The 25,230-nt window shown below is 42.4% G+C and overlaps 1 protein-coding gene across 7 annotated transcripts in view; it reads left to right on the forward strand.

The window, feature by feature from the left end:
• The window catches only part of ACAD10 (acyl-CoA dehydrogenase family member 10), a 48,699-nt gene that overhangs the window by 17,165 nt on the left and 6,304 nt on the right, over nucleotides 1-25,230 (forward strand). For 6 of the 7 annotated variants that reach the window (XR_010022613.1, XM_063085814.1, XM_063085813.1 and 3 more), the window contains 10 exons: nucleotides 1,393-1,534; nucleotides 4,102-4,170; nucleotides 6,544-6,725; nucleotides 10,892-11,042; nucleotides 14,075-14,220; nucleotides 15,656-15,829; nucleotides 19,714-20,114; nucleotides 23,934-24,074; nucleotides 24,704-24,841; nucleotides 24,941-25,031. Coding sequence is in view for 6 of the 7 variants with exons in the window: in XM_063085814.1 (XP_062941884.1) it covers nucleotides 1,393-1,534; nucleotides 4,102-4,170; nucleotides 6,544-6,725; nucleotides 10,892-11,042; nucleotides 14,075-14,220; nucleotides 15,656-15,829; nucleotides 19,714-20,114; nucleotides 23,934-24,074; nucleotides 24,704-24,841; nucleotides 24,941-25,031 (1,635 nt within the window). In the remaining variant the exon portion in view is untranslated. The remainder of the gene's footprint in view (nucleotides 1-1,392; nucleotides 1,535-4,101; nucleotides 4,171-6,543; nucleotides 6,726-10,891; nucleotides 11,043-14,074; nucleotides 14,221-15,655; nucleotides 15,830-19,713; nucleotides 20,115-23,933; nucleotides 24,075-24,703; nucleotides 24,842-24,940; nucleotides 25,032-25,230) is intronic. The other variant, XM_063085816.1, reaches the window with a different exon arrangement.

Genomic DNA, 25,230 nt, shown 5'->3' on the forward strand with positions numbered 1-25,230 from the left:
CTTACTTTCAAACTCTAATGGAATATGCCAGAAACACAGAGGCAAAGTGGTGAGGGAGATACCTGTTGGGCCTCATGGGTGTGAGTGCTGCTTTCAGTTTTGCTTGGGAAGAAGCATTAACCTCCTTTTTTACAGATTTGCAAAAGTGTATTTGTCATCCCTCTCTTCTACCTCAGAGGGTGGTATGGCAGCAGTTGCCTGCAAAGGCTGTCAAGGAAGAAGGGAACTTGGGGACTACTGTATGTGCTCAGGGGCATTTGAGTGTTTATCATTTTTTGAGATGGCAGCCTGTTTTTTGAAGGTGACTTGAAAGTTGCATCGTTTTATTTTATTTTTTATTTATTTATTTATTTTTGTCTTTTTGTGACCGGCCGCACCGCGCTCAGCCAGTGAGCACACCGGCCATCCCTATATAGGGTCCGAACCCGCGGCGGGAGCACTGCTGCGCTCCCAGAGCCACACTCTCCCGAGTGCGCCACGGGGTCGGCCCTAAAGTTGCATCGTTTTAAAATGTGATAAGTTGTCTCCATCTCTTCAAAGGTCCCTCTCTCATTCTTCACATCTACCCTCAGAAAAACCAGCTGCCTTGTGAGCTTTTGAAGAAATTTCACCTGGTGATAAAGTTTTTCCTCACCCACTTGATCCTTGAAAAGACTTATTTATGGAGTTTCTCATTATGATGTTTCCAGCAACTGGATTCTTGGTATTGCCTCTACAAAGCGGAGGGGCCCCTTCTGATGAGGCTGACTAACTCCATTGCTTTCCTGCTTTTCTGCCAAAGTGAAACGAATCTACATCCAGAGTTTAGTCTTGTTATGAAGCCATGGGTTAATTAGGTTCATCTCAGCCAGTAGCCTGTGGGGGAGCCACAGAATTCAGCTTAGTGGAGTGGGAAATTACATCTCATGAGAGCAGTGCTGGCTCTAGCTGGAGGCCTCTGCATAGCTCCTTTCAGCTGTCATGACAGTGTCAGGCGTGGTTTGGCTGAATTTGGGCTAAGGGATGCACAAGGGCACTTTTCATCCTCAGGCTTAAAGCATTCCATCTGGCAAGATGGGTTGCCATGACTGTGCTTGTGGTTGATAAACAGAACTAAAATGTTTTGGTTCATGGAGCAGGAGTTGGCAAGAAGGACAAAATTGGACACCCATACAAAGTGAGAAAATTATTGTGGTATAAAGTGAGTGGCTTTTGTCACACTTTAGTGACATGTGATTCTGGACCCTGGCTGGTGGGGTGTGCCTGGGACCAGGGAGTAGGTGCTTTTTTTGCACTGCATGCCAAATGAGGATATTCTGCATCCCAAATGCAGAACTGATTAGAAAGAAAGAATGTCTGTCCAGATCTGTCCTCCATATCTAGTTTGAGTTTTCTTTGGTTCTAAACTTGCAGGCCCATTGGAACTCCTTCAGTTTGATCACGGACAGTCAAATCCAACTTACTACATCAGGCTGGCTAATCATCAGCTGGTTCTGAGGAAGAAACCCCCCGGGACACTCCTTCCATCTGCCCATGCAGTAGAGAGAGAGTTCAGGTAAATTCTCAGCACCCAGGGGTGCACTTGCCCACCGAGCCTCCCAGCACATGAGCTTAGCCCCTAAGCTGATGAGCCAGCACTCCTTAAAAGTGCCCCAAGATGTTTAAAACCACAATCATGAATCTCCACGTTATTTCAAATAATAACATGTAACCTACTTTTATTTAGAAGCTTGTCTTCTCTTTTCTATACCTATATCTGTAGACTAGATTTTTTTGAAACTTCTAGGCAAAAAAAGGCATTAGTGAGATATTCTTTAGTCTTGTCCTTTAGTATTAAAGACTTTTTAGTAAAGATTAAATCCTTGCACAGAAGGAGAAATACCGTGTGTCCTTACTCATAAGTGGGGAGCTAAGGAAGGAAGGGAGGGATGGAAGGAGGGAACAAAAAACCACAAGAAAGAAAGGAAAGAAGTGGGGAGAGGGAGAGAGGGGGAAGAAGAGAGGAAGGGGGGAGAGGGGGAGAAAGAGAGAAAGAAAGAAGGAAAGAGGGAACGAAACGAAGGGAAGGAAAGGAAAGAAAAGAGAAAGAACAACCACAATAATACGTTGAACTTTCAGAAGGAGAGAACAGACCTATGGTTACTACAGGTGGGAAACGGGGGGAGGGGGGTGTTAAGGGAGAAACCGGGTAATGGATGCAAAGAATAATTACAATTTGTAATGATGAACATGCTAATACTGATTTGATCATCACATATTGTACACAAATACTGATAGTCAACTCTGTATCATATAAATATATATAATCAATTAGTTTCAGTTAAAAATAATTAATTTTTAAAAAGATTAAAGCTTTTAAGGACTTTAGTCTTAAAATCAATATATTACTAGAGCTATAGCCAAAATAACATGGCCATGAGTTGATAGTTGTTGAAGCTGGATGATGGGTACATGGGGTTCATTATACGAATCTCTCTGCTTTTATAATAAAGTGTTTAGAAGAATAAATGCATTACAACCCATCCCCAATAAAATAGTGTGTTTTACAAACAGAAAAATTTAAACATAGAAGGTTGAAGAAAAACCAAATCTCTTGAAGAGTGAGTGGCAAAGCTAGAAGATTTTCTCTTCCTCTTCTTCCTTCTTTCCACTTACACTCTACAGAAGAAAAGTTGCAGAGAGTAGTAAGAAAAATCTGATTTCAGCTCCTGTCCTTTCTTGTTCTTATTGCTTACTGTCTCTCCTCTTTACTTTTTGGTTCTTGGAATCTGACTTCTCCGAGTGTTGCAGGGACTGCTGATTGACGATCACGGAGCCTGGAGGGGGGTTCCTCACAGGAGAACACTTAGTTATTTCTGAGCATTTATATATGTGTCCACATACTAGCAGGTCTGTATTTGTGGAAAAGAGACCCTGAAATTATAAAACCACCACTCTGTTTTCTCTGCAGCCTGCTTTTGAACTCTCTCTAACCATTCTCAGAGGTACCGAGGAATTCTAGAGTGCTAGAATGACATTCAAAAAGTTCAGGAATGCACAGAATTTTCACTGTAGTAAAAAATAAAACATACATTTGAAGATGAAATGTAATACAGTACCTATGTATGAAATGCCAAATGTAGATTTGAACTATTCTAATAAACAATATGACACATTTATTAAAAACTGCAGAATAGTCATACTTTTAGACCTAATAATTCTAATTATGGGGATCTATCTTACAGAAATAATTTCCAAATATTTGTCTTTTTTCTAGATATCATATATTAATGATTTCTAGTTTAATTCCATTGAGGTCTGAGAAATACTCTAATATTTCAATATTTATTGAATTTTTATTAAGACTTACTTTATGGACCAGCACATGATTAATCTTGGTGAATGTATTGTGTGCACTTGAAAATAACGAGCATTCTGCAACTGCTGAGCGAGTGTTCTAGAAATGCCAATCAGGCCAACTTGATTGGTAGTGTTGTTCAGATCTATATATTTGGATAAATCTATCTTTGTCTAGTTCTATCAGTACTGTGAAAGAGGTGTTAAAATCTCAACTATGATTGTGATTTGTCCTTTTCTATCTTTAACTGTGATCATTTTTACTTCATGTATTTTGAGGCTTTGTTGTTAGGTACATATGCATTTATCATTGTAATATCTTTCTGATGAATTAACTGTTTTATTGTTTTGAAATGTCCCACTTATTTGTCTCTGGTAATATATGGTCTTAAAGTTTACTTCATCAGATATTAAAGTAACCACACCAGCTTTCTTATGCTTACCAATTACATAGTACTTCCTTTTCCATCCTATCATTTTCAACCTATCTATGTTTTAATATTTAAAGCATGTCTCTTATAGTGTTTTCCTACCAATCTGATAATTTCTCTCTTTTAATTAGAATGTTTAATCTATTAAATTTAATGTCATTATTAATATGTTTGATTTAAGTCTATAATTTCACCATTTCTTTTTTGCTTGTCCCATCTGCTTTTCATTCTTATCTACTTTTGGGTCAATTGAATATTTTTTAGAATTCCATCTTAGTTGATGCATGTACTAACTTAAAAATTTTTTTTCATCAGTTCAGCCAGCGGTTATCCCCATTTTTATTTATTCTGGCAGGATAATGAAAGCCCTTGCAAATACTGGAGTACCTGTCCCCAATGTTCTTGACCTCTGTGAAGATACAAGGTAAAGTTCAGATTTTTTGCCATTGCGTAATCAAGCTACAGGAGAGAAAAGCTCATATACTAACTCTAATTCCAGTTTGTTAAAGACAAATTAAATTTGGGTGAGAGAGGAAAAAGACTTTATAGACCAGAAGTTCTCAGATCTTTAAGTTATCCTGAAAGATAAAGACATGCCTGCTTTTGTGAGAATTGGTAGAACATATCTTTTTATTTATTTATTTATTTTATTTTTTGGTGTCTGGTCAGTATAGGGATCTGAACCCTTGATAAAACATATCTTTCTTTTGGGGCCGAGCCCGTGGCGCACTCGGTAGAGTGCTGCGCTGGTAGCGCGGCAACGCTCCCGCCGCGGGTTTGGATCCTATATAGGAATGACCGGTACACTCACTGGCTGAGTGCCGGTCACGAAAAAACGACAAAAAAAAAAAAAACATATCTTTTTTTTTAAACTTGTTTTTGTTTTCTTTTTTTAATCTTTTTTTCTTTTTATATCTTTTTTTACATATCCCAAAAATATATATTCATCTGGTTCCATGTTGCTTATTTTTGTTAATTTTTATCATGGTCTTTCTAAACTGTTTTAAACACCTTTTTTGTTTCTTTTTTACTGGCGGCTGGCCAGTATAGAGATCTGAATGCTTGACCTTGGTGTTACAACACCGAGCTCTGACTAACTGAGCTAACCAGCCAGCCCTCATATTATCTTTTAATTCTATTTACTGTGAACTTTTTGAAGTACCATTGTATGTGTATGTAGATAATATATATATAAAATAACTTTTTTGGCTGAACCTTTTGAAGTAAGTTGCAGATAGCCTGCATCTTTTAAGAATGAAAACATTTTCTTTCATAACCACGGCACATTATTACACCTAAGGTAATTAACAGTAATTTAATGATATTACTTAATATCTAGCCCATGTTCAAATTTCCCCTGTTGGGCTTGCTGATTGACTCAGTTGGTTAAAGCACAGCCTAATAACCACAATGTATATCGACAAAATAAAAGTTATAAATTAAATAAATAAATAAATAAAAATTAAAAAATAAAAATAAAAAAAAGCACAGCCTTGTCAAGTGTTCGGATCCCCATACTGGCCAGTTACCACACACACACAAAAATTCCCCAGTTATCCTAAGCATGTCTTTTACAACTGTTTTTCAAGTCAGGACAAACATTTATAATGGTAGAATTTTCAAGACAACTTCTTAGAGTAGTAAACTAATTTCTAGTAATGACTAAAAGATGGGTTAGTGACATATTAGTAGGTCATCTTAATACTGTAGGTGGTATATATGCCATTCATACCACCAGTAATGCTAAAAATAACATCAGTGACAAGAAGGGATATTTATTGAACCCTCATCGGAACCAGACACCATGCCAGACACTGTATATATTTGCTCCCTTAATTCTTATATCTACCTTTTGAAGTAGGTATGGTTTACAGATTTAAAAAAAACCAAAGCTCAGAGAAGTTTAGTAAGTAAGTCTCTCAGGGTCACCCTGCTAGTAAAGTGCAGAGGTGGGATTTAAACTTGGTTCTGTATGACTCTAAAGCTCCTCTTTCAACCATGCTGCTTTCTACGTGACAACACTTAAACCTATTCCAATGGCTTTTGTAAATGGACCAAAGGGAAAAAAGAGAGGCATGCTGGCAAAGAAGTAAGAAGTATAGACGGGGGGGGTGTGTGTGTGTGTGTGTGTGTGTGTGTGTGTGTGTGTGTGTGTGTGTGTGTGTGTGTGTGTGTGTGTGTGTGTGTGTGTGTGTGTGTGTGTGTGTGTGTGTGTGTGTGTGTGTGTGTGTGTGTGTGTGTGTGTGTGTGTGTGTGTGTGTGTGTGTGTGTGTGTGTGTGTGTGTGTGTGTGTGTGTGTGTGTGTGTGTGTGTGTGTGTGTGTGTGTGTGTGTGTGTGTGAAAGAGAAAGAAAGGGAGAGAGAGAGAGACGAGGAGGGGTTCTTCTAATGCCCTGCACTTATGTACATCCAGAAGTAAGAAGTATAGACGGGGGGGGGGGTGTGTGTGTGTGTGTGTGTGTGTGTGTGTGTGTGTGTGTGTGTGTGTGTGTGTGTGTGTGTGTGTGTGTGTGTGTGTGTGTGTGTGTGTGTGTGTGTGTGTGTGTGTGTGTGTGTGTGTGTGTGTGTGTGTGTGTGTGTGTGTGTGTGTGTGTGTGTGAAAGAGAAAGAAAGGGAGAGAGAGAGAGACGAGGAGGGGTTCTTCTAATGCCCTGCACTTATGTACATCCAGTACTCTGGGTCTGAACTCCTCACCAGCATTCAGAGTGTACACTGAAACAGAAAGAGCAGTGCTGTGATGAACAGCCCACCACATTATGAGTTGCACCCCTAGAACACCCTGTCTGTATACCTCCCAGGGTCATCGGCACCCCCTTCTATTTGATGGAGTACTGCCCAGGCCTCACCTACAAAGACCCCTCTCTGCCAGGCATAGAGCCCAGCCGGAGGCAAGCCATATACACTGCCATGAACAGAGTCCTGTGCAAAATTCACAGTGTGGATTTCAAGGCTGCAGGCCTGGAGGACTACGGGAAGCAAGGTGAGAACTGGTCTTTCCATCACTAGTGGCTCTGCTTTTAGAATCTGAATGGTTTGGGGGTATTAACACACCAAGTGTTTGCTAAATGTAAGGTGGGTTTAGCCTTCTCCTTGGAAGTCCAGTTAAATTTTAACAGACATCTTGCTTACTGGGACATTTTATCCTTGGATAAATCCACTCATGAACTACAAAATCTCTCTTCTCTGCAACTTTTATTTCACTTTCCCATTTAAATTTTTCTTTTTTCTGATATTGGCCAAGGATTATTAAGATATATTCTTCCCCCTAAATATTCTTTTCAACAGGGATGTATTTTTTAGATGCCATTATACCAAATTGTTTTATTTGTATATTTTGGTTTTGCCTTTTTTGTGTGTGTGTGAAAATTCCAGTTGTTCCTCATCCTTGTCAGCATTTGATATTAGCAGTTTTTTTCTTTTTCTTTTTTTTAAAGCCAGGTTTATTGAGTTGGACCATTCTATGAATTTTGTCAAATGCACACAGTTTTACAACCACCACCACAATTGTCTCTGTGCTCTTGCATAGAGAAATTTTAGCATGAGCCAAAGAATTTCACTTTTTCTGTCCTGCGGAGTTCAAGATTATCTGACTCTTGACAAGTATAGCTTCTTGGTTATAGTCAAAAAGATTCTTTCAGGGCCGGCCTGTGGCTCACTTGGGAGAGTGTGGTGCTTATAACACCAAGGCCACGGGTTCGGATCCCTTTATAGGGATGGCTGGTTAGCTCACTTGGGAGAGTGTGAGCTAAGCTGTATTTTCTTCTTCCTCTGCTTTTGACCAAAACATGCTTGTTTTCTCTAGCACTTTATCAAAGGCCACAATATGTGTCAATGTACATCACTTCCTAAGATATTTCTGCTGAGTTACCAAAAGTTCCTCCACTCTACAGGCACGTGGTCTGAGTTCTAAAAACTAACAGTGTGAAACACTTTGTTATACCAGAGCAGGATTGCCAATTTCCCAGCAAAACTAAGGTAGTCCTCACTATCTCCACTTCCTCTTTGCACAGCCAGTTCCATTTTCTTTTCTTTTCTTTTTTTGGCAGCTGGCCTGTACAGGGATTGAGCCCTGGACCTTGGTGTTATCAACACCATGCTCTAACCAACTGAACTAACCAGTCAGCCCGTCAGTAGTTCCATATTCTAAGATCTGACATTTGTAGCTCTCTATACCTGAAGCCAATTGTTGTGTTAGTTAGGCCTCTTAAAGTTGCAGATTTCAGAAATCCAATCCAAACTGGCTGAGTTTGAATTTTGAAAAGAAATCTATTGACTCCCATAACTAAAAAGTCCAGGTATTGAGCCTTTGTTGGGCACAACAGGGTCCACGGACTTCAGGAATCAGTGTCTCCCCTTCTCTCAGCTCTGTTTTGTTGTTGTTGTTGTTGTTGTTTGTTTGTTTTCTTTTAATTTCATTCCGAAATTCTTCTCTTTTGGTGACAGAATGGCCACAAGTTGCTCCATTATTATAGCTTAACCAGATTATCAAACCAGGGCAAAGAGAAAGTCCTGGCCCAGCTTGGGTTAGGGAACTAGCTCTGAGCCATTCATTGACCAGAGGGATACAGTGATCTGATTGGCTGGTCCTGGGCCATCCTTCCCTAAAATTGAGGTGGAGGTCAGCCACCTCTAGACGATATGGACTGACAGTGGAGGTGGATCAGTTTCTCCAAAGGAAATATGACTGTGTACCAGTAAGGTTGCCACATTTACCAAACAGAAATACAGGATGCACAATTAAATTTGAATTTCCAATAGACAATGAATACTTTTTTTTGGACATATGATTGAAGACCCAAAACCAACAATTTCAGGCACTTTACTGCCACATACAACTTAGCAGATTTGCCAACATTCCAGCCCAAATTGAGGGGGTCCTCACTGCCTGCACCCCTTCCTAGTACAACCACATCCACCCCCCCCAACTCTAACCTGTTGGCCAGAGATACCAACTGAGTGGGGTTCCCCTCCACCTTGGTGGTCCCATTGGGAAATACTTATACTACAAGTGTATTTGTTGTTTATCTGAAATTCAAATTTAATTGGGCATCCTGTACTTTATCTGACAGCCATAATCACCAGTAAAAGGGACAACAGAAGCTAGACAGGCCAGGACTACAGATGTCCCATATGTTGTTGCATTGTTTTAAAGTGGAAAGAGCAGGGACCAGAAATCAGATGCTCATTTGTCAGGTAACCCTGAGTGACCCACGTTACTTTGTCAGAGTTTTCTCAACAGTAAATGTTGTGTTATAAAACCCCGCCCTGCCTGCCTCCCAGGGTGAGATGAGAAGCAGATGTGGCGGCAGCTGATGCAGTGCTTTGAGTGAGGAGGAAGGCTGCAGGTGTAGCAGGCAGTGCGGCGTCCCGCTGTGGAGAAAGAACACCTTATGGAAGCCTCTCCACATGCTGTTCTGTCCTTAGCCTGCCTTTATTTTTAAAGTGGACTATTTTGATGCTCCTTCCACTGACCCGTTAGCACAAAGAGACAAAGAAGAAATCTGATCTGATTTCATGTGACCCAGGGCCAGCCTTCTGGGCCCCTGGCTGTGTTTTGAGCATGACAACATAAAGCATCTTCATTGTATTTCAGGTTCACAGGTCCAGCTACACATTCAAGAAACCTGCAATTTATCAGGTTGTGTTAGAACCACAGTTGCTGGGCAGGGCATTGTCTATACACAGAAGAGTTACATAGATGCCATTGTTTGTTTAAAAGGGGGACATATGTAAATAGGTTTAAATATTGAAATAAACTCAAATGTTTGCTTGCATAAACATAGACTATCTCCAAAAGGCTACCTAAGAAACTGGCCACATGGGCTGCCTTTGGGGAAAAGAGCTGAGTGGCTGGGCAGAGCAGTGGGAGAAAGACTTCACTGCATTTCCTTTTGTCACTTTCTAATTTTGAGCCATGTGAATGTGTTAGCTATTCAAGAGAACACATGTGAACTTGTAGGGGCTGGCTGGGTAGTTTCCTTTACTGCTATCTCCTCTTGTAATTCTTGAAAACTGGAAGTTGGTTCTAAAGGCTTGATTTGTTTTGAGTTAAATTTCTATGGATTTTGATCTCCACATCTCACAGTCCAGATGGATCCTCTGAAGGGCAAGTGTCTGCATTCTCTGAGAATGCAGTGGATTCCACAGAAGGAGCTTGATCTCTCTATTCCTGTCTTCCTTTATCCCCAGGGGTCCGTTTTTCTTTTCAGATGAGGGATGAGGGCTTGGCTTAGAGCCAGGGACCTGACATGTTTATTAATTACATCAATAATTATGGCAACTAATAATTGTCACTTGACAACAGATAAGGGTGACGATAATAATGGCCACCACTCATTGAGCAGCCTTCTGTGCCAGCACTGTACTTGACACATTGTATATGGATTCCATTTAGTCTTCACAACAACCCTGCAGAATATAGGTATCAATACTTTCATTATACCGATGAAGCACTGGAGACTCGGAGAGCTTACATCAATTGAAGAGCTTGACTGTGAGCCCAGCTGACTCTAGAATTTCTTCCAGTTTATGTTCCCAGATGGAACTTGCGAGTCTCTCGACTGTGGCATCTCTTGGGTTTCTTAGCAAGGAACTGAATAATAATAGCAAACACTTAGGTAGTACTTACTACATGCCGGGGACAGTTCCAAGGGCTTTACATATTTTATCCTCCCAACATCTCTATAAGGAGCATTTCAAGATGAGGAAATGAAGGCACAGAGAGGTTAAGTAACCCATCTGAAATCACACAGCTAGAAAATGGCAGAGCTGGAATTTAAATGCTGGAAGTCTGGCTCCAGAGTTCATGCTTTTAGTCAACCATTGTTGTTTAGCCAAACAGGGATTTATTAAAGGTTATTAGGAAGCTCACGAGATCTGTGAGAGGGCCACGGATCGATCAGTTTTGGAGTATGTGTGGCTGGGAACAGTGCCCAGATCACACTGATCTGGCCAAGGCAGAATAGCCAGTGGCTTCCATCTTGGGGTGGCAGGAGCATCATGTGGGAATTTTCCAGTCCTAGGAACATGTTCAAAGATGTGGCATCACTGCAGAGCATTTCAAAGGGTTTCACCGCACTGGTTAATTTTCAAAACCTTTGGAGGTTGTTGAATTGGCACACTATGTCCTAATCCTCTTTCCCTCAGGGGACTATATTCCACGCCAGGTACAAACCTGGATTAAGCAGTATCGAGCCTCAGAAACCAGCATCATCCCAGCGATGGAAAGGCTCATCGAATGGCTGCCGCTCCATCTTCCCAGTCAACAGAGGACCACGGTGGTGCATGGGGACTTCAGGTAGACCCAGCTGCAAGGAGAGCTGAATATTTAGATATGAAAAATGAGGGAAAGGCATTCAAAGGGGGAAATCAAGCAGTTGGTCTTGGCCCAACATACAGTTGTGTATTCTTCCCACCACAAAGTATCTCCTGTGTGTGGCCTTTTAAGGCAGGGTTTCTCAGCCTTGGCACTATGACATTTTGGGCCAGAGAATTCTTTATTATGGGGGGTCTGCTGCACATTGTAGGATGTCAAACATCATCCCTGGCGTCTACCCACTAGATGCCATTAGTACCACCCCCCTTGTTGTGACAGCCAAAAATGTCTGAAATGTCTGTAGACATTGTCCTGTATCCCCTGGAAGGGCAGCATCACTCTCAGTTGAGAGTCACTGTCTGAAGGTTAGGATGAGTGAGGGTGCCTCTTACCACCCATGTGGTCAGGCGATGGACATTTTCATTAGGTTTGGAGTGAGAGGAATGAAAGAGAGCGGACATGGTTTTCTGGAGGTACATGGTGAGTCTATAGCATGGCTAAAACGAACTTCAGTGTGCCTTGCTTTAGGCTTGAGAGTTTGGCTTTATCTTATCATCTCTTGCTGTAAAAACTGCCTGTTAGGCACTTGGGTAGCTTTTGTAGTGTATTCTTTTCCCCAGAAGTACCTGGAGGCCTGCTTTTGATACATGCATACCTTATTTGGGCCCTGACGCACTTGGTTGTTTTCTTGTCTATCCTGGGGAGCTGCACCTTTTGTTAAACAAGGCTAGACAGTAAAGGGTAATTTCAAAGACATTTCTTCACTGGTTTGACCAGTTTCTCTCACTCCCATCTCCTTATTCACCTTTGGTGACCTCCTGAGACCGAGATTGAAAGGCTGGACTTTCTCTGTATCATGTGGTCGTCCACAGGAGAAAGATCTATCTGCTCTTGTGTCAGTCTCTGACTGGACCACGTGATTTTCCCACACTGCTTGAGCTTGGCACACAGCTGGGCTACAGCTGACTCTCTTCCATCTTCTCCACTTGGGACTCTGGAGGACCTCACCTGAAAGTGCCCTCCTTGCCAATCATTGCAGCCTATTTCCTTTGGTGGGGAAGACTTGCAGGTGGCTTTTGTGTCACCAGCCCACAACAGCTGCTCTGTGGAACTTATCTTTGCCTTTCTTTGCACTTCAAATGTCCACAATTGTGGTTAAGGCATGAGATGTCCAGCGGTGGTCTGAGCACCTCCTCCCTTAGCTATAATGAGGTATGATGATCATTTATGATGATGCTTTCAGAAAAAGCATCCTCTCATTGTAGAGAGCATGCTGCTGCTTATTGATCAACAATTACAGTCAAAGCTATTTCCAACTGTTAGTAGATGGAAGAACACTTCTTGCTCATAGAATGAATCAGTGATGGTGGGAGTGTAAACTGGGACAACCACTTTGAAAAGTAACAGTAACGTAGAACATGGGAACAAACTACAACTCATAATTCCTCTTCTAGAGAAGCATTTGCACCTGCACACCAGGAAACTTGTGCTAAGTTGTTCATTTTGGGGTCATTCTTGTAATTGTCATACATGATAAATTGTGGTTTGGTCATCCATTGGAATTCTGTTGAGCAGATAAAATAAACAAATTTGCTGTACATAAATCATCATAAATAAATCTCAAAAAGATAATGCTGAGTAGGAAAAAAGTAAGTTCCAAAAGGATATATACAGTATAATATCATTTATATAAAATTAAAAATAATTGAAAGAACACTATATATGGTTTATAGGTACATGCATAGGTAGAGTCATATCAAAATGACCAAGACTGATACATACCAGCTTCAGGATAGTTATCTTTGTGGAAGGAGAGAGAGGAAAGGGAAGGAGGATGGAGGCCATTAGTTAAATCTATAATGTTTTATTTTTTAAAGATCCAAAGCAATCATAACAAAGCAGCAGCTATAACATCTCTTAAGTCTGAAAGATGGGCACATGGGTTTCTGTTATATCATTCTCTGTATTTTTCTGCAAGTTTGGTAATTACTTTTTCTTTTAAATAAAGCATGCCTTAGAGCCCTGGCAGGAAACAGAATGACTCAGAGGCCATTTGAGGAGAGTTTAACACAGGGGTGTAGCATGGTTTAGAGGAACCACTGAAGAACATCCTGGAATCTTGGGGTTAGCAACAGTGGAGAGTTATTACCACCCCTAGATCTGAAGAGGCAAGTGTGTGCTCTGGCTATTACTACTTTATAACAGACTGCTCCAAAACTGAGTGGCTATAAACAATGACAGGGATTGTTTTGTTCACAAATCTGCAGTCTGGGGACAGGACAGCTATTTCAATTGAGGTGGCTCTCAGGCTGGGGCTGGAATCATCGGAAGGCTGGCTTGCATGCTGGCCCTGGGGCAGAGCAGACACGAACAGCTGGGCTCTTCAGGTCTCCCTGTCTGTCTCTTTGTGGTTTCTCAAATGGTGTCTTCAGCATAGTGGCTTCTGGGTAGCTGGACTTATCTGGATGATCAGGGCTCCAAAGATGTTAGTTCCAAGAGAAGGAGGGCCAGCGGAAGCTGTGTCACCTTATCGGACCTAGTCTAGTCTCAGGAGTCCCTCAGCATCACTTCCATCTGCATTATATTTGTTAGAAGCAAAGTGCTTCAAGGGGTGAAGAATTAGTCTCTACCTTTTATGGGAGGAGTGACAAAGAATGTACAGACCTGTTTTAAAACCATCATAGGGAGGGAGTAATTACCAGAACCCAGAGAGGGTAGTGATGTGGGGAGGCTGCCTGGCCAAAGCTGTGGCCCTCAGTAAAGGGATCCAGCCACCCCTCAGCTATCTGCACAGAGGGAGCTGGGGGAATAAGTAGCTCTGGTTGGCTTCATCCATCTGGAAGCCAGAGGGCATGGGCCCTCGGAGGGCACAGCGCAGCTCAGGCTCCCAGGCACAGAGAGGGTGGTTAGGGTGGGAGCAAGCCTAGAGGGAAAAAGGGGCCACACCAGGCACAGAATACAAACGATCAGTTGGTTTTCTTAGTGCTGTCTCTCCATTCCCTTTGGCTTTTCAGGCTGGACAACCTGCTATTTCATCCAGAAAAGACTGAGGTACTTGCTGTCCTTGACTGGGAACTTTCTACCCTGGGCGACCCCCTGGCTGACGTGGCCTACAGCTGCCTCGCTCACTACCTGCCGTCCAGTTTTCCCATGCTGAGAGGTAGGAGCTGCTTCTGGGGGCAGAGAGGATCAAGCCAGCTCATTCCCAGAGCGTTTAGGAGCAAACTTATCTGAAGTAGCTTGTGATTGGGCTGGGTTGTGAAAGTGAGGTCCTGGTGGTCTGGGTAGAAGATGTCATTGGAATGCATTCCTATCACATTTGGAGGAAAATGGGTGTATGTTAAGTGAAGAGCATGTCTGTATGGGCACCTCTTATGCTTTCACACAGGTAACATCTACGTATTTCATTTTTTAAAATTGAAAATACAAGTTTAAGGCTGGCCAGTTAGCTCAGGTTAGGTCAAGGGTTCAGATCCTTTACCAGCCAGCTGCCAAAAAAAAAAGCATACAAGTTTATGGTAAAAATATTAGAGCCAACAGATAGCAAAAAACAAAAACAAACCAAAAACATTATCATTGGTAGTCTTTTGCTGACATTCTGGTATCTGTCCTTGTCATCTTTTCTTCTGTGTGTATGATGGTACAAAAAGTTCGTGGAAAAGTCGAAGGAAAAGAGAATACAAATCTTTCCATGAACTTTTTGAAGTACCCTCATATATGTTCACTTTTTTAAACAAAAATGTGATTTTATGATTTTATGATCTGCTTTTTTCCCCCCATGAAATTGTATACTTTGGAGGTGTTTTCATGTCATTATTTGTTCTACAGCATAATTTTTATTATTTATTATTATTTTTGTGGCTGTCCAATATAGAGATTGAATCCTGGACCCTGGTGTTATCAGCACCACGCTCTAACCAACTGAGCAAACCTGCCAGCCCTAAGCATAATTTTTAATGACAGCATAGGATTTTATTGTACAGAATTAATTTAAGACATTTGGTTTAATTCCTATTTGGATATTTAACTTGATTCTGATTTTTTTATATTACCTCCCCTTTCACCCCCACAAAAAAAGGCAAGGTAGTGGACAGTGGACATCTTTGTAGTCATATCTTTGACTTTCAATAATAAGGTATACTCCTAGGATCAATTCTTAGGAATGGAATATATTACATGCTTCCAAATCATGCAAATGTCACAAATGAAGCAAATCAGTGAAATTTTTTGTTGTAATTATGTTTTTTATAATTTGGTGGGATCTCTCTTTCAATGCTGTTTTTTTATCAAACGACTGTTTTTTTATCAAATACATATCCACCCTGAACTGTGGTCCAAATGGAATTGGAGGCCTCATTCCTTCCTTTACTGCCAATTTAGTCTGAAACCTTTAAGAGCCAATTTGTGAATAATAGCTTCAAGCCTGGATCCCCAGCCATCTGAGGGAGAAAAAGCCATTGAAATAATGAGTAACCCTTGAACTAGTTGTGAAACTAGTTTCCAAGAGACATAGTGATTTTCACATTTAAAATACTTGCCAGCCACAGGGGAGGTAGTTGTTGACTGCCGAGGAATGGCTCTGTCTTTCCCCTCAGGTTTTGGTGATTGCGATTTGACTCATCTGGGAATCCCGACTGCAGAGGAGTATTTCAGGATGTACTGTCTTCACATGGGCATCCCTCCCATTGAGAACTGGAACTTCTATATGGCTTTCTCCTTTTTCCGCATGGCTGCGATCCTACAGGGAGTCTACAAGCGATCACTCACAGGTAATGGGATGGCCACCTGACTGTATGAGTCACACACAGTCAAGATGGCTCCTCCACCTGGAAGCCCTGGCATGCCTCCGAGGCTTTGGAGGGACTGATTTGGCCAGAATTCTATAAGATTCAGTTAATTCAAGCATTTGTCATATATATATTGTTTAAAATATTTAAACTTGGTTTTTAATGATTAAAATAATGCACAAAAAAATTTTTTTTTTCAGTAAAAGCATACATGCACATGATAAAAATTTGGTCATATAGAAGAATCTAAAATTATTTTCTTTCCTTCTCAGCATCTGCCGAAGCCTCTAGTGCTAACTGTAGCAGTTCACAGGAAACACTTTCAAAGAACCACTAGGCACAGCCACTCACAAAATTCAGATTCTGGAAAACTTTACGGTTTTCCAGACAACTCAGTTTCTTCAATAAATACATTTTAAGGGGGAAAAAGGAGAGAAAAAGGAGCCTGTAGATTAAGAAAGACTTAAACATATCAGCCAGTTACAGTGTTTGGACCTTATTTGGGTAAGGTCCAAATAACAAATTATTTTTACAACAAATTATAAAAATGTTGTTATTTTTATAACAAATAACAAATTATTTTAACAACATTATATTTATTTATTTATTTATTTAATTTTATTTTATTATTTTTGTGTGTGTGTGTCGTTTTCGTGACGGGCACTCAGCCAGTGAGTACACCGGTCATTCCTATATAGGATCCGAACCCGTGGCGGGAGCGTTGCTGTGCTCCCAGCGCCGCACTCTACCGACGGCGCCACGGGCTCGGCCCAACAACGTTATATTTAAAAATATTTTTATAATATACTGAAAACTGAATTCGGACTGGATAGCCGATCATATTAAGGAGTTATAGTTAACTATTTTTCAGTGAGATAATGGTATTGTGGATTTTTTAAAGTTTTTGTCTTTAGAGATAAAAGCAATATTCATAGATGAAATGATCTGATGTTTAGGATTTACTTCAGAGAAATCCAGGGCAGCAGGAGTGGGGATGAAGTAGGATTAGCCAGGCATTGATAACTGCTGACGGTGTCAGACAACTGCAGGTTCATTATACTCACCTCTCTACTCTTGTGTATCTTTGGAGTTCTCCAAAATTAAAAGTTAAAAACAAAAGGTAGGAAGAAAGTAACAGAGCAGCAGGTTTGCTAGTACTGTGGGGCGTTCTTGGCTTCACCGTCAGCGACTTGCTGTCAGCATGTGCTCTCAGCCAGGTTGCCAAATTCTTCTGAGAGAAGCAGATGCAGGAGAATTGATCATTCATTCACAAGTATCTGAGCCTCTACTAAGTGCCAGCACTGTGCCAGGTGGACTAGAGATACAAAATCATGAGCTAAACAGTGTCCAGAGAAAAATTAGTGTCTGCAGAATTTCTAGTTTAACCCTACCTGATCTAAGAAGTAGGGGTCTCAATAAGCAGGAATTCCTGGAAATTTTTCCGTCCTTTGGAAAGCATCATCTGTAAGCCACCATTTCCCATTTTTATTATGTCTTTGCGATAAAAGCTAACCAGAAACATTTAATTAAACAGAATGGCTGCTAAGTCCTTAGGTGATGAACAAGCTTGATGGATTGTCGACATTTCCTATCAGGCTAGAACACGAGTTTCCTAGAGCACGAGTTCCCTCTGTGCTCTGCTCTAGTGCTCTGGGGATAACCAAATAGTTTTGCCCATTAAGAATTACCCATTTTAGAATCTCCCTACTGGATTGTCCTCAACGTGTCTATCAGGAAGCCCTTTGACATGTTTCTAAGATCCTGTGAGCCTTGGCTTGACTTCTGGCTTTTCTTGGCTTGGAGGTAAAACACCCCATGTGTTTGCCACCACAGAGAAAAACAGACATGCTTTCCATTCAGGCTTTTATTCCTCTGATCCGAATTGTGCACTCCCACCCGGGAGGCCAGCCAGACATACTGAGGAAGTGGCTTAGTTTTCACACATAAAAACAGGGAAATCTGTTGTGTCAAAGAATATGAGTAGTATAAAAACATTCAGATGGGGGGGCAGAAAATCCAACTATATGAAAACAAATATTATTTTTCTACATTTGTCCTCTACAATTAGCTGTTAAAATTATATATTTTTTGGTTTGAACAGATGAGATACTTGGTACTGCCCTGGAAACATGGGGTTTAGAGAAGGAGTATTTGTCTTAAAGGTGTTTTCTCTGTGGTGTCATTCATAGGAGACTTCAGATCATCATTAAATTGGGGAGGAGAGTGACCAGAGATTCATAGTCTGTACCAGCCCATCCCATGTGTCACTTTCCTCCCTTAAGGAGTGGGTATGGAAGTTTTGCATTCTTATAGATGGCTTTTGAAATTCTAGAAAGGAAAAAGTGATTATAACTGGATCTTAGGTGAACGCCAGTGATGTTGTCTCTTCTGCTGAGACTACATTTGGGAAAATATACTGGAAGTGATAGCTTTAAATGAACCCAATCTCATCCAAGTGACTTTATCAGGGACAAAGCAGCACTCTGAGAGCGAGATCCAACTAAACAAGACAATTAAGAATTCACTTCATATTCTGTTAGGAAAAGAAAATCATTATGAATAACAATGAATTTAGGGAGAGTATCTTTCCTTATGATGTGGCTTATGCAGTCTGAGTAATGAGGGGATTTGCAGCCCATTTGTACCCATCAGCCCTCACTGTGTGTCCACAACACAGGGAAGGGGCTGTCTGGTTCCCAACTGATCCCTCAGAGCCTACATCCATACCCAACACCCAGAAGGCGCACAGCCCACTGGACCTCAATAGGTTCTGTGCTGGGTAGCAAAGAATTTGGTTCCTGACGCAGTAAGGAATAGTGTAAACTACCTTTAACACCAAAGCTGAATGAAAATGGCTCTTGGGCTGGCTGGTTAGTTCACTTGGTTAGAGCATGGTGCTGATAACACCAAGGTCAGGGCTTCGGATCCCCTTACCAGCCAGCCACCAAAACTTGAAAATAAATAAATAAATAGACAACATACACACAACAGTGTGGGTAGACCTCAAATGCAGTACTCTGGGAGAAAGAGCCATGCTAAAAAGACCACATGCTGTATGATATATGTATTTATGTGACATCCTAGAAAAGACAAACTGTAGCAACAGAGATCAGTGGGTGTCGGCGGCTGGGCTGAGTACAGAGCAACACGAGTGAAGTTTAGGGGTGATGGAAATATTCTGTAGCTTTATGGCAATGGTGGTTACCCGACTATGGGTTTGTTAACTTGCAGAGTTGTACACAAGGAGGTGGTACACTATACCTTAATTTTTTTTTAATTTGGGAAAAAATCCTTTTTTAAAAAAAGTCTTGATGCACATATTAAAAAATTAAAGATAGACAGTGAGTGTAAAACTAGAGTGAGCTCTGCAATGTAGGTGTTGATTGTTGGTCCAGACAAAATGGTGCCTAGAAACTGGCCATTCATTCAATCAGTTGTGATACTGCTATTACCAGTTTCAGAGCAGGGCTTGTGTAATGCAGGACTTCTTATAGCCCACTAGTGACAGGAGAAGTCATTTGGGGTGTTTCTGATTTAATTTAGTTTCTTTAGGAAAAGAAGAGCTAAAGAGCAGGGAGTAGACAGGCCTGAGCTTGATTACTGGTTCCCAGCCCACTACCTGACAACTCGAGCAAGTCACTTCCCTTTCTAGGACTCAGTTTCCTTGTCTGCAAAGTGCAGATTTAAACAGTTATATTGCTTTGGGAATTCAATGAGCTGTAATAATAGCTCTTAGCACAGTGTCCAGAAGGTAGCAAGTGCTCAGCAAATGGTAGTAGCTGCTGATACAATAATAATATCATATGTTAACATTATTGTGAAGGGTTGTTTGGGAGTAATCACTATTTTCCTTTGATTCTGTTTAGGGCAAGCAAGCTCTGCAACTGCAGAACAAAGTGGAAATCTGACTGAATTTATGTCCAACCTGGCATGGGATTTTGCAGTCAAAGAAGGGTTCCAGGTTTTCAAAAAGATGCCAGCCCCAAAACTGTTAAAAAGGTCCTACCACACATGGGCCACTCCACAGTCCCTGCTGAGCCCCACAGGTACGAGGAGTTACAGCTCCATTCCAGAAGGTTTCCCAGCTCATGCCTCAAAGGGAGCTCTGGTCATTTCTCCAGAGGGCCTTTCCCCACCTGCCAGAGAGCTATATCACCGGCTGAGGCGGTTTATGGAGCAGCGTGTGTACCCCGTGGAACAAGAGCTGCAGAGGCACCAGGCCTCAGGGGACAGGTGGAGCCCTTCCCCGCTAATAGAAGATCTCAAGGTAAAGCAGCATGTTGAGGGTTGGTAAGACCTTGTTAACACAGTAGACCCTCCGCACGTCCTCCTGGGCTATTGCGTTCTCTTCCCAGGCAGTGAAGGTACAGAAGAACCGAAGCAAATGATCTTGGCTTCCCATTGTCATCAGAAAGAGCCAGCTCTCGATTCCTAGTTTTCATCTCATTGGTCTTGCTGCTTGAACATGTCATGGCAAGGTAGTGCAGTTGTGAATGCACAGCCCAGGCAGAGGAATGCTGTGTCTGTGGCTTAGATAGCCGGGACAGGTGGGCTTATTTATGCCTATTTGAATTATATACATTTGAAACAGTGTGATATATCAACTAATAAATCTTTCTGTAGAGAATCTATAATGTCAAAGCTAGAGGGCCAAATCGATCGTAAACTGCATTTGTGTGTTACGTGCTGTCTTGCAGTGATGCCACTTTATCCGATAAACAGAAAAAGGTGCCGTTCTTTGTCAGTGTTAATCTTGGATTGTGTTAATTTTTAAGTTATTTGATATCTTCAGGAACAAATGCAACCATTATCTACTTTTCTAAAAAAATAGCGTTATTAGGTTTTTTTTTAGTTACAAACCTATTGCAAAATTAAACAAGCTCAGATACAACAAAATTATGTAATATAGAGTAAGAGTTCTCCAACGTTCTCTGTCTCTGAGGTAATCACTGTCAACAATTTGGTGTATTATGCTCCAAGCTTTGTTTTTCTATTATATACTAACATGTATTATTATTCCTATGTTGTAATGGAATTGTTCTATGTGTTCTAATCTCCTGCTTGCTTTTTTAATTTAATGATGTATCACCTTTACGTGTAGCACGTGGAGATGGACTTCCAAGGGGTCCTTCAGTCAGGGTGCACCATAATATGTCTAGCCCACCCTTGACTGAAGGACATTGTGGGGTGTCTCAGTTGGCAATCTGGGTGTAAGCCATTGAAGCTAACTCAGGGTCACTTAAACAGCAAAGAACATTAGGTACCTGATAACATTGACAGGGACACTGAAGAGTTGGTTTTAGAAGTCTAGAAGTGAAGGGAAGGCAGGCCACAGGGAGCATGGCCGGGGCGTGTCCCAAGAGCAGCCAGCTCGGATGTCTTCCCTGGACCCTTTCTAAGGACTCAGGATTTAAGGTGGGGATTTTCAGCTGGCCCCAGGGTAGCACTTTCCATGCCAGCACCTTCACTGCCAGGGAGAAGGGGGAGCGTCTGGCTCTCTTCAGCTTCCACAGTGGGAGACCCAGCCCTGACCACACCACAACTTAAGTAGTGAGGGAGTCCCCGAAATAGGAAGGGAGTTTGGATCCTGGGAAAGCAAGGAGCATTGAATGTTCTTTTACGTGTTTCTTTGCACATTTACCGTTTCTACAGGATAAATTCTTTGAAGTAAAAACAGTGGTCCAAGAATGAGACCTTTTAGAGGTTAAATAAATATTATCAAATTGTCATCCAAAAGGTGTTTAACAGGGTAGACTCCCATCATTAATGTGTGAAATGCCAGGGCCGGCCCGTGGCTCACTCGGGAGAGTGCGGTGCAGATAACACCAAGGCCACAGGTTCAGATCCCTTATAGGGATGGCCGGTTAGCTCACTTGGAAGAGCGTGGTGCTGACAACACCAAGTCAGGGGTTAAGATCCCCTTACTGGTCATCTTAAAAAAAGAAAAGAAAAATGTGAGAAATGCCCCTTCACTCTCATGTTGGCTGGCACACTTAATTCCTGCCCACCTAATAGAAGCCAGGCATCAGCTGCACAGAAGCACTGGAGAAGCAAATACTCATGCAGCAAACACCTCCCGACTCGAATGTAAATGCCTAAGAAAAGTCCATCTTGGTGAACATTCTACTTCAGTTATGCCTGAGTGGAATCATGATAACTAAGATTTTTGGGTAGAGTGATGACATCATAGTTCACAACTTTTATCCAAAGTGTGATTATTACCCATAAATGAGAAGTGTTTGGCTATTTACCATGCATTTCACAAATCCTGGGAAGTAAGCATTATTATTCTCAATTTAAAGGTAAGGAAACAGATTTGTGCAGGGTACACAGTAAGAAATAACAGCACCTGGGCCGGCCCGGTGGCTCACTCAGGAGAGTGCGGCGGCACTGGTAGTGCCAAGGCCGCGGGTTCACATCCTACATGGGGATGGCTGGTGCGCTCACTGGCTGAGCATGGTGCAGACCACACCGTGCCGAGATTTGTGATCCCCTTACCAGTCAAAAAAAAGAAATAACAGCACCTGGATTCAAATCCAGATCTCCAGGCTCGGATTCTGTGGTTTTGTTTTTCCCCCCTCCTACAAGCAGATGGTTGTATTCATTTCCTCATTCTTCCTCTTCTCAGAACTCCTTCACTTCCTACTTCTTCCTTCCCATCCTTCTTTATTCATTCCAGTTAATCTTCCCTTCTTATCCTTGGCCACTGCACTCTGAGCTAATTAGCTCAATGCAAATAGTGAGACAAGTATGTTTACTGAGCTTGGAAGCACATGACATTGAGACCAGGCCAGCTGGTGTCCTCCCAGTGAGAAGCAGCAATGATAATGATTTTATCCATAATCACTGATATTCATTGCAACTTGGCAGCTTCTGTCACAGGTTCTTAATATTCTATGTGCTATCTCATTTAATCTTCACAACAACCCAGTGAGGTGGGGGTGGTAGACATTAGTTGGGTTTGGACTGTCTAGTGTCCAGTCCCCCTTCTGTTCTCTTGGTAGCTGCACCCCAGTTACTTAAGGGCATTCCCTCCCTGTACCTTTGGATATAGTTTGGCAGAATTGTCAGTCAAGGTACTGGCCCAGCCCTCCCTGGCCAAGAAGTGGGCATGTGAGCCAAACTAGGCCAGCTATACTTTCCCTTCCTGGAATTGGAAGAATGAGCAATGGTTTCAAGATGGGAAACAGTCGGTGCTCACTCATTTCCACATCAGTAGGGCCCCAACAGAACTGCCGAGTATCCTGTCCTATTGCGATCGTTTAGGCTGCCCGGTTCTTGTCCATTTCTGAGTCTCATTCTCTAATCTCCCTGTCCAGTTTGGAAGCTCCTGAAAACCTTCCCATTCAATTCCTTTTTTCCTATAGTTAATCACATCTGTTTCTGTGGCTGCAACTCAGTATCCCTGACTGATAGAGTGGGTGGTCACATCCCCATTTCACAGATGAGGAAGCTGAAACAGAGATCGAGTATCTTGCCCAGTCTCCCAGCCAAGCACTGTGGGTCTGGGTCTGACCCAGACAATCTGACTGAAAGCCTGAGCTCCTAACCCCCAGGGTAGACTTCCTAGCTACCCAGCCTGGACCTACATTTAGGAATCTGGATTCCTAGTCCCAAGAACAAAGTTTTACCTCATAAATGAAGCTTGTTCAGGGGATCTCCTTATTTACTGTATAAAAGCAGATGAGACCACCACCAAAGGTATTGGGCCTGGTTCCTATCATGTGTCTAAAGGATCCTTCAGTCTGCTGTGTTCACTGAGCATGATTATAACAATAGTAATGACAATAATGGTGTAATACAGATACGTGGGGGTGTCTGGGATATGGAGACCTCAGGGGACAGACTGATTGCCACCTTCACTGTTAGGACTTTGTTGTTCTCTGGGGCCTTCTCATGTTGTTCCATATACAGATCTGCAGGTTTATATCCAGCCCAATGGCACGGACTCGTGGCATTGTTTTTGGCATATTGTGCATCTTTGGCTGTCTGTCTTCTTCCCTCCAATCCCTTTCATTGTTTTCCACGGGTCAAAATAAAGTTAAATCATTCATTGTGGTTTCTGGACTTATTTTTCCTATGATAGGAGAAAGCCAAGGCTGAAGGACTTTGGAACCTTTTTCTACCCTTGGAGTCTGATCCTGAGAGAAAATACGGAGCAGGACTGACCAACATGGAGTATGCACATCTGTGTGAACTCATGGGCACGTCTCTTCACGCTCCCGAGGTACCTTCTTTAAAGTTTTCCTCAGCGAGCGAGAATGTCCTACTCCTCCATAAGAACATCTCCCCCACACTCTGCCAGTCACTCTTCTTCTTTTTTTTTTTTTTTTGACCAGCAAGGGGATTGCAACCCTCGGCACGGTGTGGTCCGCACCACGCTCAGCCAGGGAGCGCACCGGCCATCCCTATATAGGATCCGAACTTGCGGCCTCAGCGCTCCTAGCGCCGCACTCTCCCGAGTGAGCCATGGGTCCGGCCCAGTCACTCTTCTGCACAAATAGAAAGACTGGATTCAGAAAGAGGACAACTGCAGGCAGGTGGCTGGAGCTGGAGCCAGAAAGCAGCTCAGGGGTGGGAGTCACTCCAGAAGATGGGAGCCATATGAGGCCCCAGCCCCTGGCTCCACTCTCCTCTCAAACAAAGAGGGGAACCATGACTAGACCTAGAGAGTCTAAGATTCTGTATTCAAAATGTGTGTCTGGGCATTTCTTAGGGGAAAGGAATAACTTTCGTGAGCTTGTCAGAGGGTCTGTGACTCTTGGAAGGGGTCCTGCTCCATTGCTTCCAAGGTATTTGAAGTTTTAAATATGGACACAGGAGTGAGTCACTGTTGTGCTTTTTCTCCTTTTTCAGATATTTAACTGCTCTGCTCCTGACACAGGCAACATGGAGCTTCTGGTGCGGTATGGCACTGAGGAGCAGAAGGCCCGCTGGCTGCTCCCTTTGCTGGAGGGCAAGGCCCGCTCCTGTTTTGCTATGACCGAGCCCCAGGTACCTCACTTGGGCACCCACTTGCTGCGCTCCATCTGGTCTCTGCCCCACAGGGAACTCAGACTGTTGGCAGCTCTAACTGAATGTGCTCTCACTCAGGTTGCCTCATCCGATGCCACCAACATTGAGTCTTCCATTAGAGAGGAGGATGGCTTCTATGTCATAAATGGTCACAAGTGGTGGATCACAGGTATTTGGTTTGAAATTCACTTTGCAAGCACACAGCAGTGAGTCTGTGTTGATAAGCATGTCTCTCGATGCTGGGAGGGGCTGGCTTCTTTTCCAATTGACACAGAGGAGTTCTGTCTCTCTGTGCTGCAGCAGAGGCGGCAAACCCTAGTAGAGCAAGAGAGTGCTGCATGGAGCACGCTGTTCTCCAGGGCTTTTTC

Source organism: Cynocephalus volans, chromosome 2 (genome assembly GCF_027409185.1).
Source record: "Cynocephalus volans isolate mCynVol1 chromosome 2, mCynVol1.pri, whole genome shotgun sequence".
Taxonomy (NCBI): Eukaryota; Metazoa; Chordata; class Mammalia; order Dermoptera; family Cynocephalidae; genus Cynocephalus; species Cynocephalus volans.